The sequence below is a fragment of the Cynocephalus volans genome, chromosome 8, assembly GCF_027409185.1.
Source record: "Cynocephalus volans isolate mCynVol1 chromosome 8, mCynVol1.pri, whole genome shotgun sequence".
Classification (NCBI taxonomy): Eukaryota; Metazoa; Chordata; class Mammalia; order Dermoptera; family Cynocephalidae; genus Cynocephalus; species Cynocephalus volans.
The window spans coordinates 138,551,381-138,568,144 of NC_084467.1; the positions used below are offsets into that span (position 1 = coordinate 138,551,381).

Sequence of the window (16,764 nt, forward strand, 5' to 3'; positions counted from 1 at the left end):
ATGCATGAAGAACACCACTCTCCCAAGAGAAGCGCCGCGCGCTCCCCAGAGAAGCGCCCGCCGCACGCTCCCAAGAGCAGCGCCGCACTCTCCCAAGAGCGCCAGGGCTCTGCCCCAACCAAGGTAAATATTAACTGTTACAATGATGAGGTTGTAAGTGACATAGCCTGCAAATGTTACCAGCCTTGTAACGCATCTCAATTGAGGAGAGAAAAAGGAATCTTTTCTTGCTGAACTTAGTAAGTTTCTCATTATCCAGTTAAGGGGTGAGTGATTTTTTAAGACTTCTGTGGTCCAAGACACCAGAAACCAATCTTTCATCTTGAATGCTTCATCTGAATTTTCACATTTTCCTTCTTTAAAGTTCTTTTATCCTCTGAAAGGTTGATTAGATCCATATTTAGAAATACAGGAAAGACTGTAAAAACTTGGTACTTGGGAGCCTGTATAAAATGTAAGAGTGATGCTTGAGAGGTGGACAAATGATAGTATAAAAATGGATCTTGCATCTGAAAATTTGAATAGAATAAATGGGCTAAGACAGCTAGCAATGTAGAATTTGATAGAAAATAACCTGAGATTGTATATTTCAATTCAGAAGACCCGAGGATGAATAACAATTTAGAAAGTTTAACAGGAAAAAACAACCAAATGTAACAACTTTGTTTCTTATTACCTAGGTCTTGGTTTATCGTTGATTCTAAGTCTAAGGCAGACCTTTTGGAAAATTCAGACTACATTATTTCAGAGATAGATGAAGATGACCCAAGATTATTAGATGATAAGGAGGAGTTCATTGATCAGTAAGGAAAATATTTTTTAAAAACCAAGAGTTAATAGTCGTAAGAAAGAAATATACTCAGTAGAAGGAGCCATTAGAAGTTTCAGAGTCAAATTTAAAAGTTTGTCCTTGAGTTTTAGTCATGTCCTATAGAAAACATTAGTCAGTAGAAAAATTCTATATGGATGTAGATTCTATATTTTTGGAAATTCTGTATGTTAGTATATGATTAGTCAGCTAGAATTATTAATGACATTCGATTTCATTTGAACATAAAGAACAAATCTAGAAGACTTTTCTTATGAGCTGTAGTAATTGAGACAATCTAAAATATGTCTCTACTTTTTGCAGGCTAATTGCAACCTGATCTGTGGTGACGAATATGGTCCAGAAACAAAGATGAGCATGTCTCAGTTGAATGAAAAGGAAACTCCTTTTGAACTCATTGAAGCTCTGCTTAAGTACATTGAAACCCTTAATGTTCCTGGAGCTGTGTTGGTTTTTTTGCCTGGCTGGAATTTGATTTATACTATGCAGAAGCATTTGGAATTGAATCCACATTTTGGTATGTCTTTGAATTCTCACATATTTGAGAGTGCAAATGAATGCCCTATTTTTAGTCCATAACCTTTCTGTATTGTTACAGGAAGTCATCGTTATCAGATTCTGCCTCTGCATTCTCAGATTCCTCTAGGGGAGCAGAGAGGAGCAGCGCAAAGTATTTGATCCAGTACCAGTTGGAATAACGAAGGTAAATGTGTGTGTGTGTGTGTGTGTGTGTGTGTGTGTGTGTGTGTGTGTGTGTGTGTGTGTGTGTGTGTGTGTGTGTGTGAATTTATATATTAATTTTTAGCTCCCACCAATAAGTGAGAACATGTGGTATTTCTCTTTCTGTGCCTGACTTGTTTTCACTTAATATAATTCTCTCAAGGTCCATCCATGTTGTTGCAAATGGCAGTATTTCATTCATTTTTATAGCTGAGTAGTATTCCATTGTGTAGATGTACCACATTTTCCATATCCACTCATTTGATGATGGACATTTGGGCTGGTTCCAACTCTTGGCTATTGTAAAGAGTGCTGTGATGAACATTGGGGAACAGTTATACCTTCAAGTTAATGATTTCCATTCCTCTGGGTATATTCCCAGCAGTGGGATAGCTGGGTCATATGGTAGATCTATCTGCAATTGTTTGAGGAACCTCCATACCATTTTCCATAGAGGCTGCACCATTTTGCAGTCCCACCAACAATGGATGAGAGTTCCTTTTTCTCCGTAACCTCGCTAGCATTTATTGTTCAGAGTCTTTTGGATTTTAGCCATCCTAACTGGGATTAGATGGTATCTCAGTGAGGTTTTGATTTGCATTTCCCGGATGCTGAGTGATGTTGAGCATTTTTCATATGTCTGTTGGCCATTTGTATATCTTCCTTAGAGGAATGCCTACTTAGCTCTTTTGCCCATTTTTTAATTGGGTTGCTTGTTTTCTTCTTGTAAAGTTGTTTGAGTTCCTTATATATTCTGGATATTAATCCTTTGTCAGATGTATATTTTGCAAATATTTTCTCCCACTCTTTTGGTTGTCTTTTAACTCTATTAATTGTTTCCTTTGCTGTGCAGAAGCTTTTTAGTTTGATATAATCCCATTTGTTTATTTTTCCTTTGGTTGCCCATGCTTTTGGGGTCGTATTCATGAAATCTGTGTCCAGTCCTATTTCCTGAAGTGTTTCTCCTATGTTTTCTTTAAGAAGTTTTATTGCTTCAGGGTGTATATTTAAATCCTTAATCCATTTTGAGTTGATTTTAGTATACGGTGAGAGGTATGGATCTAGTTTCATTCTCCTGCATATGGATATCCAGTTATCCCAGCACCATTTGCTGAAGAGGCAGTCCCTTCCCCAGTGAATAGGCTTGGTGCCTTTGTCAAAGATCAGATGGCAGTAAGTGTGTGGGTTGATTTCTGGATTCTCTATTCTATTCCATTGATCAGTGTGTCTGTTTTTATGCCAGTACCATACTGTTTTCGTTATTATAGCTTTGTAGTATAGCTTAAAGTCAGGTAGTGTTATGCCTACAGCTTTATTTTTTTTGCTCAGCATTGCTTTGGCTATGCGTGCTCTTTTATTATTCCATGTAAATGTCTGGATAGTTCTTTCCATTTCTGAGGAAAATGTCTGGAATTTTGATGGGGATTGCATTGAATTTGTATATCACTTTGGGTAGTATGGACATTTTCACTATGTTGATTCTTCCAATCCAAGAGCATGGGATATCTTTCCATCTTCTTGTATCCTCTCTAATTTCTCTCAGCAGTGGTTTGTAGTTCTCATTATAGAGATTTTTCACCTCCTTGGTTAACTCAATTCCTAAGTATTTTATTTTTGGGGTGGCTATTGTAAATGGGCAGGCTTTCTTGATTGCTCGTTCTGCATGTTCACTATTGGAGAATAGAAATGGTACTGATTTTTGTGTGTTGATTTTGTATCCTGCTACTGTGCTGAAATCATTTATCAATTCCAAGAGTTTTTTTGTAGAGGTTTTAGGCTGTTCAATATATAGGATCATGTCATCTGCAAACAGGGACAGTTTGACTTCATCTTTTCCAATCTGGATGCCCTTTATTTCCTTCTCTTCTCTGATTGCTCTGGCTAGTACTTCGAACACTGTGTTGAATAGGAGTGGTGAGAGTGGGCATCCTCATGGTTTCTAATCGATGATGTAGCACTCATGAAGTGTACTCGGGATGAAAACAGCCTTCATTACCGTGTGTGTCCTCTTAGACTTTCACTCCATCTTCTCTACAAGCAACAACTATTTAAGGGTGGCAGTTGGTTAGAGCACAGTTTTACGATAGGTCAAGGGTTCAGATCACTGTACTGGCCAGCCACCAAAAAAAAAAAAAAAAAAGAAAAAGAAAAGAGTAGCAGATAAATACTTTGACTGTGGTCCTATCATTCTATTATACTGATAGTAGATGGCTGATTGGGATATTTTTTAAAGTAACATCTCAGTCTTCTGTTATGGTTAAGTCTGTAAGAGAATAGAGACATTTTAGTTTTCTGATTGTGGAGATTCAGCAAAATTTCTCCTTGAACTTAATTGGGTGCAAGCATTCTGAGAAGAGAGCAAGTTTTATAGATGGGTTATTTGAAAATGAGGGTTGGGGGAGAAGTCACTTCTCTTAATTCTCTTCAGTGGTGTGATGTGAAGATTACCTAGTTACCTGATTTTTTTTTTCTTCTTCTTCCTCAACAGATTGTTTGCTAACACAAGTATTTACTAACACTGGACCAGATAATAACTTGGATGTTGTTATCTCTCTCCTGGCTTTTGGTGTGTACCCCAACGTATGCTATCATAAGGAAAAGAGAAAGATTCTCACCACCGAAGGGCGTAATGCACTTATCCACAAATCATCTGTTAATTGTCCTTTTAGCAGCCAAGACATGAAGTACCCGTCTCCCTTCTTTGTATTTGGTGAAAAGGTAAGAAAATATTAGTTTAGAAAAGTTTACATTGAAAATACAAGTTGTCTGTATTTACTAATAATTGGGAACATGAGTTTTAATGTCTAAAGCATAGTTGTAATTATATGGCAATATTGGCAGTTGGAATGTCGATCGTTTCCCTCTTGCTTCTTTCTCCATCCACAGATTCGAACCCGAGCCATCTCTGCTAAAGGCATGACCTTAGTCACCCCTCTGCAGTTACTTCTCTTTGCCTCCAAGAAAGTCCAATCCGATGGGCAGATTGTGCTTGTAGATGACTGGTACGGATTTTCAGATGTGAACTCCAAACTGAAGTCTTAGAATTGAGATGTGATGGAATTCAGGGGCTCATCTAATTTGTGAAACAAACATGGCAAAATATGATGGCTCAAATGTAGTGCTTTATAACCTCTTTTCTTGGAGAGTGGCAAATCTTGGTAGTATGGTTTGTTATAAACTAAATTCTTAAATTAACTATACCAGTAGAAGCAAGTGCATTAGGAATTTGAGCTGCCTCCACCCCTGTGAATACTGTCATCATGGAATTAGAATCTAACTGGATCTTGGGTACCTCTTTTGCGTACTCTCTACATTGGTCAGAAACTTGTGATAAGCACCTGGCAAAAATGGAATAGTGCTTAGTGGACAGTCAATAGGTTTAGCCATAGTCTTGAAAACCTAGAAAACTCCAGCATTCTGAGTTTCTTAATTTATTCTTTTATTGGAGGCTGATCTGTATTGATAGCCATATTTGGCTTGATAGACTTAATGGTTTAAGATTCCTGCCAATAACTAGCAGTGAATTGCAAGAGGTTGTTGCAAATTATTGTTTCTTTTTTTTGTTTTTGGCAGCTGGCTGGTACAGGGATTGAACCCTGGGCCTTGGTGTTACCAGCACTGTGCTCTAACCAACTGGGATACCAGCCAGCCCATTGTTACTCTTCATCCCTGTTAATACTTGCCTAAGTCTGAGGCTATTACAATAGTTTAAAGAATTCATACTTGTTAAGAAGTTAAATTTATTGCGTGATTGCCATGAGTGAAATTGAGAAATAAGTCTTTTTCTGCTTGTATTCCCTCTCTTATTTTTTTTAAGTTGTTTTTCTCCGTTTTAGGATCAAACTGCAAATATCTCATGAAGCTGCTTCCTGCATCACTGCTCTTCGAGCAGCGATGGAGGCTCTGGTTGTTGAAGTCACCAAACAACCTGATATCCTCAGTCAGTTGGACCCTGTAAATGAACGTATGCTGAACACAATTCGCCAGATCTCTAGGCCTTCGGCTGCTGGTATCAACCTTATGATTGGCAGTACACGGTAAGTACCGCATTAACTTCTCTTTGAACCGAGCAGAAGATAGAAATCTTATGCAGGCCTAGAATACCAGAGTTCATTGATAGAGGCAGAATTCTAGACAAGCACTAACTGTGGAATTTAGTTCTGGCTAACGCATTCAGAACAAAAGAATGTAATTTACTTTTGTTTGTCTCTGTATTAATAACCTGTCTACTACATCAGTGCATGTTAGACACAGAGAATGACCTTATTAAAAGTATATACATAGTCCAGAGTGGGTCACATGGCTTCGAAGTGACAGCCTATACAGTCCTCAGTCACATCTCTAAAGAAAATATTGATGAGGGGTTAAATTACTTCTTCCTTAAGTGAAAAGCATCAGGGTTTATCTTTGGAAAATAGAAGGCCATGGATATATTAAAGGAAAGAAGTATGAAATTTCTCTTAATTTTTAAAATGTTTTATTTGCTTCTGCTTTTTTCTCTTCATTTTTTTTTTTTTTAGCCTGTAATTTTTTATTTGGAAATATTTGATACCTACAGAAAAGGCAGAAGAATAGTACAGCGTACACCCATATAGTCTTTATTTAGGTTCACTAACTTTTGTCATTTTGTGACATTTGCTTAATCATTTGCGATGAAGTTGCAAACACTTACATTTTACATCCATATATTTCATTTGTCTTTTAAGAACATGGCCACACTATCACAGTCACACTCTAAAAAGTTAAGTATTCCAATAATACTATATAATATACAAATGTATTAAAAATTTTCAAATTATTTATCCAAAAATGCTCTTTAATCTCCTTATCAACGATCACTTACTGTATTTAGTTGTAAACCATTATAATTTTAATATAGCAGAATTATTAGGTACTTCATGGATTCTGGTTTTCCATTTTTGTTATAAGTGAGTTAATTACTTTTTAAACTTTATTTATTAAACACAAAATACTTAGTGTGTTCCAGGCACTATGCCTAGTGCTTTTCTAATATAGATTATTATTCCCTTTAATACAAATGAAGTAAATAGGCGCAGATAACTTAAGACCCAAGGTCATCCAGCTGCTAACTGGTATATCAAATTCAAACCCAGGCAGTGTGGCTCCTAAAATTGTGCTCTTATGCCATGTTGTGGACCTCCCAGTTGGTCAGATGTATGGAAGAATTCTTGAGAAGGGGAATCTTCAAAAACAAAAATAGAAACTAAGTGTCATAGGCAGTTACAAATGAAGTGCTCGTGGGTATTTAAGGAAAAGAGAGTATTTTTGGCAGGAGGGGTGGTGAGCAAAGAGGCTGCACATATAACCTACTTGTGTGAAAGACAAAAGTCCAGAAACTAGAACAGACAGGACAAATACAAGAAAGTTTAGGGTGTACAAATATGATGGTAGTCCAGATTACAGTAGGGAGAATTGAATGGGGGAAGTGACTGGTTTAGACAGGTTCGTGGTCGATTCATGAAGAATTGGTTACCGATGGATTAAAATGGGGGAGCAGTGCAGTGAAGGGATGAAGAGAGAGATCACAGCCATATTTCTGATGTGGACAGCTGCTGAACTGTAGTGCTAGTCTCTGAGAATAGCTTCACGTTATGCTGAATTGGGTTGTTGGTAAAATACTCAGATTTCCGCAGTTTTTTTGGGTTTTTTTGTTTGTTGGGTTGTTTTTTTGGCAGTTGGCAGATACAGAAATCTGAATCTGAACTCTTGACCTTGGTGTTATCAGCACCAACTGTAACCAACTGAGCTAACCGGCCATCCCTGCAATTTTTCAGTAGTCCTCATTTTATTTGTCATATGAAACAGATTTAGGTGTGAACAGATTACCAAAGACATTTTTCAGAAACATATTTCAGAGTTAATGCAAGAAAATATTTGGTAATAAAGATCAAATAGTTTATTGCCAGCTCCGGGAAACTCTTCCTAAGGTATTATTTAATAATACTTGCTTTCGTGCTCGCTTCGGCAGCACATATACTAAAAAATAATACTTGCTTTCTTCAACACTGTATTGTTGAACTGAGCGAAAGAGGGTTATCCTTAAGTTGTGTTGTGTGGACATACTGCCAAGACTCCAGACCTTTGATAATGAACCAGAAAGAATTTTAAAAAAACATTGATGTCACTTTCTGTGTCTATTTTGGAAAAGCAGATTTATTTCATTTCAGTTTGTATTTGTGCATTTGACTTCATTCTCTTTATGCCTTAAATTTTCAAATATGACTAAATGTGTGTGTTTGGTGACTACTTGAGATGTATCAAGAATGCTTTGCTGAAGTGTTGGTTTTGTGCTTTTCCCAGGTATGGAGATGGTCCACGTCCTCCCAAGATGGCTCGATATGACAACGGAAGTGGATACAGAAGGGGAGGTTCTGGGTATGGTGGTGGGGGCTACGGCAGTGGCTACAGCAGTGGAGGTTATGGTAGTGGAGGCTACAGAGGTGGGGGAGGCTATGGCAATGGAGGCTACGGTGGTGGCTCCAACTCCTATCGGGGAGGATATGGTGGAGGTGGAGGTGGTGGTGGAGGCTACAGAGGAGGTTCCCGAGGTGGCTATAGAGGCGGCTCTGGAGACTACAGAGGGTCTAGTGGAGGCTTCAGAGGATCTGGGGGATTCCAGCGAGGTGGCAGGGGAGGCTATGGAAGTGGCTACTTTGGACAAGGAAGAGGAGGTGGTGGCTATTAAAGCTTGGTTATGCCTGCATGTAGACACTTTTAAAAAAATGCATGCTATGTGTTTTCCCAAGGTGTTTATTTGCCACCAGAACGTAAACCTATTTTCCACCCATTGTGGTTCATTGTAGTTTAAGGAAACCAAGCTTATAGGTACATTAGTGATTTTGTTTATATTATGTAAAATATAACTAATATAGAAGAACCACAGTTTGTAGTTTTTGCTTTAAGGAGTAAAGATTTGCCTTTAAAATTAACTTGATATTTTCTTGGCTTTCATTTAGTATAATAGAAAATAAAGTATTACACTAAATACTGGCCGTGTAGTTGATTCTTGATTTTACGTATATACCAAGCGATCTTATCACTTGAAATAGAGTAAGTACCCTTGGAATTGAATTGCTACTCTTGCTATAAATACTGGCCATTGCACAAGTCACATGGACCTCTGCATGAATGAAACTATTTTGACCTATGGCTGAACATTTTGGCGTCCTCCCAAACTTTGTCTTTGAAAAATCCTAACCCAGGGTCAGCATTTTCTTTGCTAATTTAGTTTCCAGTGTAAAAATTAAAGGTAATCCACAGAACGCTTGAATAAAGATCATATTTAGGCAAAGAACAAAGGTAAGTGAAGCTTCAGCAGTGCATAAAGAGGGGAGATATTTGACAAATTTATCTACATTAACATATACTTTAAAGGTTATTTGTTAAGCTACTTTGTTTTAGTAGAAATGTTTACACATTTCTAACACTTTATAGTTTCCAATGAGTTTTCACTGATTTCTCATAAGAGCGCACAATATAGTGGAGAATGCAAAGGCGTTGGATTAGACAATTACATTTATATCTTAATTCTGTTCTCTGCTACTTGGGAGAACTTGGGCAAGTTATATTTTGTCTTAGTGTCCTTTTCAAAGCCCTCTTCTCATTCTGCATATGTGCTTTAGATGCCCTTCAGCAGTTACTGTTGATAGCTGGTGACTCCTGTCTATTTACAGACACTCAAATCTGTATCTCCAACTGAGATTTCCTTTCTGAGCATCAGACCCATATAAACAACTGCTCACTGGACATACATCTCTGCTTAGATATCCCACAGGAAAAAGAAAACTCAGTAATTTTCAAATTGAAGAACATTCCCCACTCCCAACCCACTGTATCCCATGTTCTCTGTTCCCTGTTCAACTATTTTCTTTTTATCACAGGAGTTTCAAATACTTAGTTGCTTAAGCCATATATACAAGGGTCTCCAGAAAATTCATGGAAAATATGTACTATGAAAAAACAGCATGGATTTCAAAATTTTTTTCACCAAAATAAACTCATTCTTACTTGTTATGACATCTGAACAGGATCTAATTTGAGGCACTAAGAAGGTTAAGACATCAGTTTGAAAAGAGCCCCTGTCAGAGCAACGTGAATTCTGCTGAAATTGAAGAACGAATAAACAACAACTTTAGGGTGAAGCTTGGGAGGAAGAATGGTGAAATCATTAATGCTTTATGGAAAGTTTATGGGGACAGTGCCCTAAAGAAATCAACACTTTACAAGTGGATAACTCATTTGAAGGGGGTGAGATGATGCTGAAGCTTGCAGCAGCAGAATACCAACATCAGTTTGCAAGGAAAAAATTAATCTCGTTTGTGCCCTCATTGAAGAGGACGGATGATTAAAAGCAGGAACAGTAGCCAACAGCACAGACATCTCAGTTGGCTCAGCTTACACAATTCTGACTGCAAAATTAAAGTTGGGCAAACTCTTCACTTGATAGGTACCAAAACTGTTGTGCCCAAATCAGCTGCAGACAAGAGCAAAGCTTGCAATGGAAATTTTAAACAAGTGAGATGAAGATCTTGAAGACAAAGCACAATCAAGGCAATGGCTACCAAGAGGAAGTGGTCCAGTCAAAGCAAAAACGCACTGGTCAAGAACAAAGGTCGTGGCAACCGTTTTGGGGGATGATCAAGACGTTTTGCTTGTTGACTTTCTGGAGGGCCAAAGAAGGATAATATCTACTTAATAGGGGAGTGTTTGGAGAAAGTTATCCAAAGATTTAGCAGAAAAACAGCCAGGAAAGCTTTTCCAGAGAGCCCTTCTCCACCAAGACAATGATTTTGTTATTAGCATATTGATCATAACATCATAATCCTTCCCCATGCCCTCCACCTGACTTCTCACTCCCCAACCCTCCCTTCCTACTCATCTCTAGTATCCTTAGCTTTGCTTAGCTTTCTTCTCTCCTTCTGAAAGTTCAACATATTATGGTCTTGACTCTCTCTCTCTCTTTCTCTCTCTCTCACTTTCTTTTTATTTCTATCCTCCATGTTGCTGTCGTTTTCTTTTAAGTTTACTACTATTTTTTTTATGTTCTAAGATGTTGCAGAACTGTTGTGGGGGAGAGGGAGATGGGAATGGGGAAGGAAATAGGGTGGGAGGAGGAAGGAGAGGGGGCGTGGTTGAGGCCCATGGCACCCCCCTGATTCCTTCAGGGGAAACCAAGGGGCTTCCAGTGGTGGCTTAGTGGTCATGGCCGGGCTGGATGCAGATGTTGGTGGAGGCATGGCTGAGGCTCTCGGTCCCCCAACAACAGGCTCAGGAGCCCAGGGCACTACCAGCCATTTCTCAGTGGTCATCGCTGGGCTGGTTGCAGGTGTTGGGGGCATGGCTGAGGCCCCCAGCCCTCCCTGTCCCTGGCTTGGTAGCCCAGGGGACTTCCAGTCCTTCTAGGCTTTATAGGTGTTCTTTGGTGATGTGAGCCCTCTACTGGTTAATATCAAACTCTATCTCTGGTCTGTGGGTATTTTGTTTTTTCTTTCAGTTCTGTGTTGGATTATTTGCTGTTACTACCACTTAAACTCTGCACTGGGACTAATTAGTTGTCCTTTGCTTACTTCTAAAATGGGAGAACTTCCTGTGGGGAGCAGCACTTGAGCCCTGTAGTTGAGTTAAGCTAAATTGCTGCTTTGCTGCTGATTCCCTGGGGAAGGCTTTGGGCAGCTCAGGTTTTAATTGTTGACCTTATATGCACTTCTGGGTCTTGTGAGGTCTGGTAAACCTGGGTTGTGTGGAAACTCTGGTCTGGGCCTGAGTCTTGTCAGCAAACTGCACCCCTGCAGCTCTATATTCCTGACCAGTCTCCACTGTGGTCATGATTGGGGGCAGATCAGCTGTCCTGGCTGTGCCCCAGTGTCCCTCCGTGGGCCCTTCTCCCCCACACCCCTCACTCCAAACACTTCCCATGGGACAGGCCATGTGCCGGTCCTTTACAATGACTCACTGGCCTCTGAGTGGCTCCTTTTTTCAGTTGTTCTGGCTCCTCACTCCTATGTTGGTCCATGGGAACCCTGATAGTGGTCTAGCTGGCCTGGGGGCCACCAAGGCCCTCCTCCCCTGCCACCCACAAGCAACTTCATATAATGGGCACAGCTGCAGCTTTTGCCAGCTCCTGCTCCATGTGCTCAGCAGCTCCAGCCTTGAAGCAGCCAGGGCTCGAAATGGTGGGAGCGATCCTTTCTCTCATGGTGCCTTCTCCCACCTTCATGCACTCCATAGGGGTCTCCCCTTCCCCTGAGCTCTAGTGTCCCCATCTTGGCTGTTGCTTGTTAATCATTGTAAATTGGTTGATTTGTGGAAGAGAGTGATGCTGGGGACCATCTATTCTGCCATCTTGACTGGAAGTCCCATGTTGCTATCTTTTAATTCCATTTTTCCATGAAATTTTGAAGTCAAATATGTCACCACGTCCAGTCAATTCAAAACATCTTTTGACCTGTGCTTTTCTAACCCACTGCTTCTGTTCTAGTCAAGCTGTCATTAGCGTGGACATAAATGCCACAACCTCAGCCGGTCACGCTGCAGTCCTGCCTCCGTCTTCACACTGCAGTTACTCCCGTACAAATCTAATGCCACCCCCTCTGCTTCTGACCTAAGCCAGAGGTTCCTGTTGCTCTCCAGGTAGAGGCTCAGCTGCCTTCTTACCCCCACTCCTGCCCCACCCGCAGTTCTGTACAGCTGTAGCTAGCCCCGTGTATGGACCCTGCTTCTTTCTCTTGCCCTTTACACTTTGTGAAACTCTCATAAAAGGTATGAAATCGCTAATGCGTGCCTCACGTAACTGACAGTCATCCCTCCGACAACTTTAGTTAGAAATGAGAAGTTGAAAGATGGGCAAAAATGGCCAAAAAAGTGTCAAATGACATTCTCTAAAGTTTGAAAGAACCACTCAGGCATAGTTCTTAAATTCTTTTAGTATTTACCTAAAGACCTGAGGAGGTCCCTATGCAGGTGTTTGGAACTCTCTGTGTAGCTCTCTGCTCTGTTCTGGCCCACAAGTTCCAGCTGTCCTGCCTAAACTCCAGTCTCTTCAACTCACTGAGACTCTAGTGCTGTGGTTGGTGTTTTCTCCCTCTGCCATGATCCAGAAAGTGCTTCCACACAGAGTTGGAAAACTCATCTCATTTCTTACCCTTATTTGAGGGATCACAGTTCTGCATTGCCTGTTGCTCAGTGTCTGAAAGCCCTTGTTACACTCGTTGTTCACACTGGAGGGAATATCAAGTACCAGTTAGACTGACATAGCTGTACATAGAAATCCAGTCAGTCTTAATTGTCCAAGAATTTCTTATAAGATCCAGAAGTCATTTATTGGAAGGAATGATGGGACTTACGGAGCAGAAGGCTACGTGGGCTATTATCTTGTAGCATATTAACCTTCCCCCTACAGCCTGCCTATGACAGACAATAGTCCGTTTAAAGGATATCACAGCAGGTGTGAGATGAAAGACAAGAGCTGATCACATAACCTCTCCCAATCAGGAGATGAAGTGAAAGGGCCTGGAAACAGAATGGGGTGGGGGGATATGTGGAAAGGTGTAGCACGTCTCACCTCCCTTCTCTCACCCACACAGAGACTGGGGTTGGGGGTTATAATGAGAGGTGGCACTGACAATTGGGTCTGCCTTTGCTACAAGTTCAGTCAGGGATTTAGAGTGGATCTTATTTGCACCTGCTCTGTCCACAGTTGGCAGCTTGCATAGCTGGCATCTTCACTGCACTTCTAAGCGTACAGGTTCTGGCAGTGAGAACCCAACTGCTTGCTTTGGGGCTGAGAATGGTGTGGACAGGATTTGTGTATTTCCTTTGGTACCAGAGAGATGCTCAAAAGTTAACTGGGAGAAAAAGCTCTTGTGCCAGTTCCAGGAAGCCTTGCTCCAGAGCCTTCTGGTTCAAGAGAATATGTGGGCATGGTGTCCTCGAGCAAGCAGCCACAATTTGATGGGATCTCCCAAGCTGTGAAGCTGAACTTCAAGCCCTCAGCACCACTGTTGCCATAGGAACAGCTCAGGAGGATGTGAACCACCTCAGGGTCAGTCCAGACAACTAGAAAGAAGACATCATCTGCCATACCCACACACACGTTTTGATGCCAGTTTCCTCCCTCTGAATCTGGAAGCAGAATGGGGACGAAGATAGAAAAGAAAATCGGAAATGGAATTTCTAATTGAATTGGTACTGACTTATGAATTTTGGTTTTGACTGGGGAAAAAGTTCCTGGATTGATTACACCGTACTTACCTGAAAGATCTAAATTTGAATTACTGTCCAGAAAACAGGAAGGAAAGTTTTTAAAAGTTGTATTTGTGTACCTTTGATTTCGGGTCCATGTAGTCTAAAAGATTGCTGGACCATGTGGGGAAATTTTGCTATTGAATCTTTCAAAGTTAATTTAGGTCACCTGAATTAATTTAGCTTTTAAGGAAAGATGTAAAAAGAATCTTTATATCCTGGAAACTGACTAGGATGACCAACTGTCCCACTTTGCCCAGAACAGTGTGATTTCCTGAGACAGAAAAAGTGCTAAAAGTGGGAAAGTCCTGGCAGATTGGGATGAGCTGGTCATCCTGGGATTACTCTTAAAGATAAGCACTTTTGGGAATCTTCACACTTTGAAATTCCATATTTCTTTCAAACCTAGAAATACATTTAAGCCAATGGTAACAACAGAATTGGTTCCATGATCCACTGTTTCGTGTTTCCCATCTTAACTGGGATAGCTGTAAAACATTTTTCATGTTAATCTGTTAAAGTGTAAAATAATAAACTTTTACCGGAAAAATGGCATAACTTTTAGTATAAAAATATATCCTGAGTTATAAAGTTTGTGTAAGTTAAATCAGTGTTCTGTAGAAAAGGCAACATGTTTTGTTAAAAAGACAAATGGCTGTTGAGGCTTCAATTGAATATTAGAGAATATGAAAAGGAAACTTAAAATATTATCTAGGTCAGCGATCTTAAGCTTTTGAGGGGTGAGAGGCTTCTTTGAGAATAAGATGAAAGCTATGTACTGTCTCCACCAAAAGGCATTGTGAAGCTGGGGGCTTACAGACCCTTCGAGTCTGTCGCACAGACTGGGTCACAAACCCTCCACCCGCAGGTCTGTGAGCTAGGAATAGAAAAAAAAGGTTGTGGGAGCCGTGGGTATAGAAAAATGAATGGGTGTTATTCAGATCTAGGAGCAACTGTCCTAGTGGCATCTCTGGGAGTTCTGAGAAGCACTGTGGATCAGAGCTGTTAGTCTGTTATACTTAAGTCCACAACCCTGGACACCTGGGTGCCCATAAGCAATCACATTAATTTGTAACAAGGAACACCTGACAATATTTACATCAAATGCTCAGCAGGGTTCTGAACGTCCGAGGGGCCCTGACATTTTCCTATTTTTCCCAACAGGCATGTACACAAACTTTTTATTTAAAATTTCAAGTTGTTCTCAGTCTTCAAACTTGGCTATTATACTCCAATTTAAAAACAAATGATTTGGTCCAGTCACTGAATGTATAATGTATACAAATCCATGAACTTTTTGAGGTGCCCTTTTACAGTTTTCTCATTTTTCACTTTAATACTTTGGGAAAATTAGGTCCCTGTCCTCAAATTTACTGCTTTCTGGTTGACATGACTGTTAAATCTGTGAGATAATAAGCATGCATCTCCCAACTTGGGTGTCCCACAAAGACTGGCAACTCCATAACAGTTTCTGTACTCAAAGAAACCTCGTGTATGCCTTTCAGCCACTTGCCACTTTCACTGCTACTTCATAAACTGACTGTGATTCCCATTCTGCTGTTGAGCTGAGGCTCTACCCCAGCTGCTACTGGCATCCAGGAAATCTTCACTCCCACTGCCAGCCCATCACAGAAAGGAAAAAAGAGGTTCTAACTCATCCCTTCTCATCCCACTCCCAAGGCCACTCTCCTAACCTAAATTTGTCCAGTCTTCATCTCTAGAATCAACATTTCCGTCCTTAGCACATGTGACAAAATCTTAAAAGTTCTGAATTGTAAAATCTCACTTCAGTGTTTTGCATAGGCAGAAACCTATTACATTTTTTGACAAAAACTATTGAACAGTATTAACTTGCAATACATAGTACAGTGTGGGATATAATGGTTACTTAGATCCAGTGCTTATACTTACACTGTGAGTAATTTAGTCTAGTATGAAAGCTTTTTTTAGTGTACATGAGCTGTGTATTGGATAGTTGGTCCTAGTGGAAGAAACTTCTTAAATCCCATTTGAGGAGTAAAATTAGGATTTATCTTCCCTTGGCCTAGAATACTGGTTAAGATATAGGCAGTAGGCAGAATAATGGTCCCCCACGTTTAAACCCCATGTTGAAATCCCTAGATTCTGTGCTATACTTAACATGGCCAATAGGACTCTGCAAATGTGACTAACATTAAGGACCCTGAGATGGGAAATTTAACCTGTATTATCCAGGTGGGCTCAATCTAATAACATGAGTCCTTAAAAAGTGGAAAAGGTCGGCAGAAGAGTGGATCAGGGAGGTAAGACAGAGAAGAGGTAAGAGGAATTCAGAGGAGAAAGGCTTGATCCACTATTACTGACTTTGAAGATGGTAGAAGGGGGCCATGAGCCAAGAAATGCAATCAGCCACTAGAAACTGGAACTGAGCTGACAACCATCAAGAAAACTGATCTCAGTCCTAGATTGCAAGGAACTAAATTCTGTCAACAACCCAAATGAGCAAAGAAATACATCCTCCCAGGAAGGATCCAGAAAGGAATGTGTAGACCTGTCAGCACCTCGATTTTAGCCCAGTGAGACCAGACCCATGTTAGACTTTTGATCTACAGAACAGTGAGTTAGTAAACTCATGTTAAGCCTCTAAGGTTGTAGTAATGTGTTAATAGAAAACTAATACAACATATAAATTCAGTCTTTCGTTATAAGATATGGGGGGAAAAGTAGGGGTGGGAAGGTGGAAGAAAAAATATGAAAGATCGGAATTCTTAGATAACCTTTAAAATGCTTTGTGCATGCATTAGGGATATGAGATTAGGAAAAAACAGTATCACTGTATTTTGAAGTTGACCTGGGAAAAGAGAAATTGGTTAGAAACCAGTGGCTGCAGCAGAAAGGAGGCAGATGACCAGTGAGAAGTTTGTTCACACAAAGCTATTGCTCTTTCCGCTCACCCCCAAAGATTCTTATTTTTG

General features: G+C 40.2%; 1 protein-coding gene across 1 annotated transcript; it reads left to right on the top strand.

The window, feature by feature from the left end:
* On the top strand, nucleotides 1-8,264 carry LOC134384397 (ATP-dependent RNA helicase A-like). The gene is made up of 7 exons (XM_063105921.1): nucleotides 1-123; nucleotides 1,133-1,346; nucleotides 1,428-1,499; nucleotides 4,038-4,267; nucleotides 4,436-4,551; nucleotides 5,386-5,586; nucleotides 7,871-8,264. The coding sequence occupies exons 1-7, from the start codon at nucleotides 1-3 to the stop codon at nucleotides 8,253-8,255; spliced, it is 1,341 nt and encodes a 446-aa protein (XP_062961991.1). The 3' UTR covers nucleotides 8,256-8,264.
* The last annotated feature ends 8,500 nt before the right edge of the window (nucleotides 8,265-16,764 follow it).

Bases quoted from the DNA above. Each gene is read 5' to 3' on its own strand.
- LOC134384397 (XM_063105921.1), top strand. From the start codon at position 1: ATGCATGAAGAACACCACTCTCCCAAGAGAAGCGCCGCGCGCTCCCCA. The intron at 124-1,132 runs GTAAATATTAAC...TACTTTTTGCAG, and splicing joins AGGGCTCTGCCCCAACCAAG to GCTAATTGCAACCTGATCTG. The intron at 1,500-4,037 runs GTATTTGATCCA...CTTCCTCAACAG, and splicing joins GCAGAGAGGAGCAGCGCAAA to ATTGTTTGCTAACACAAGTA.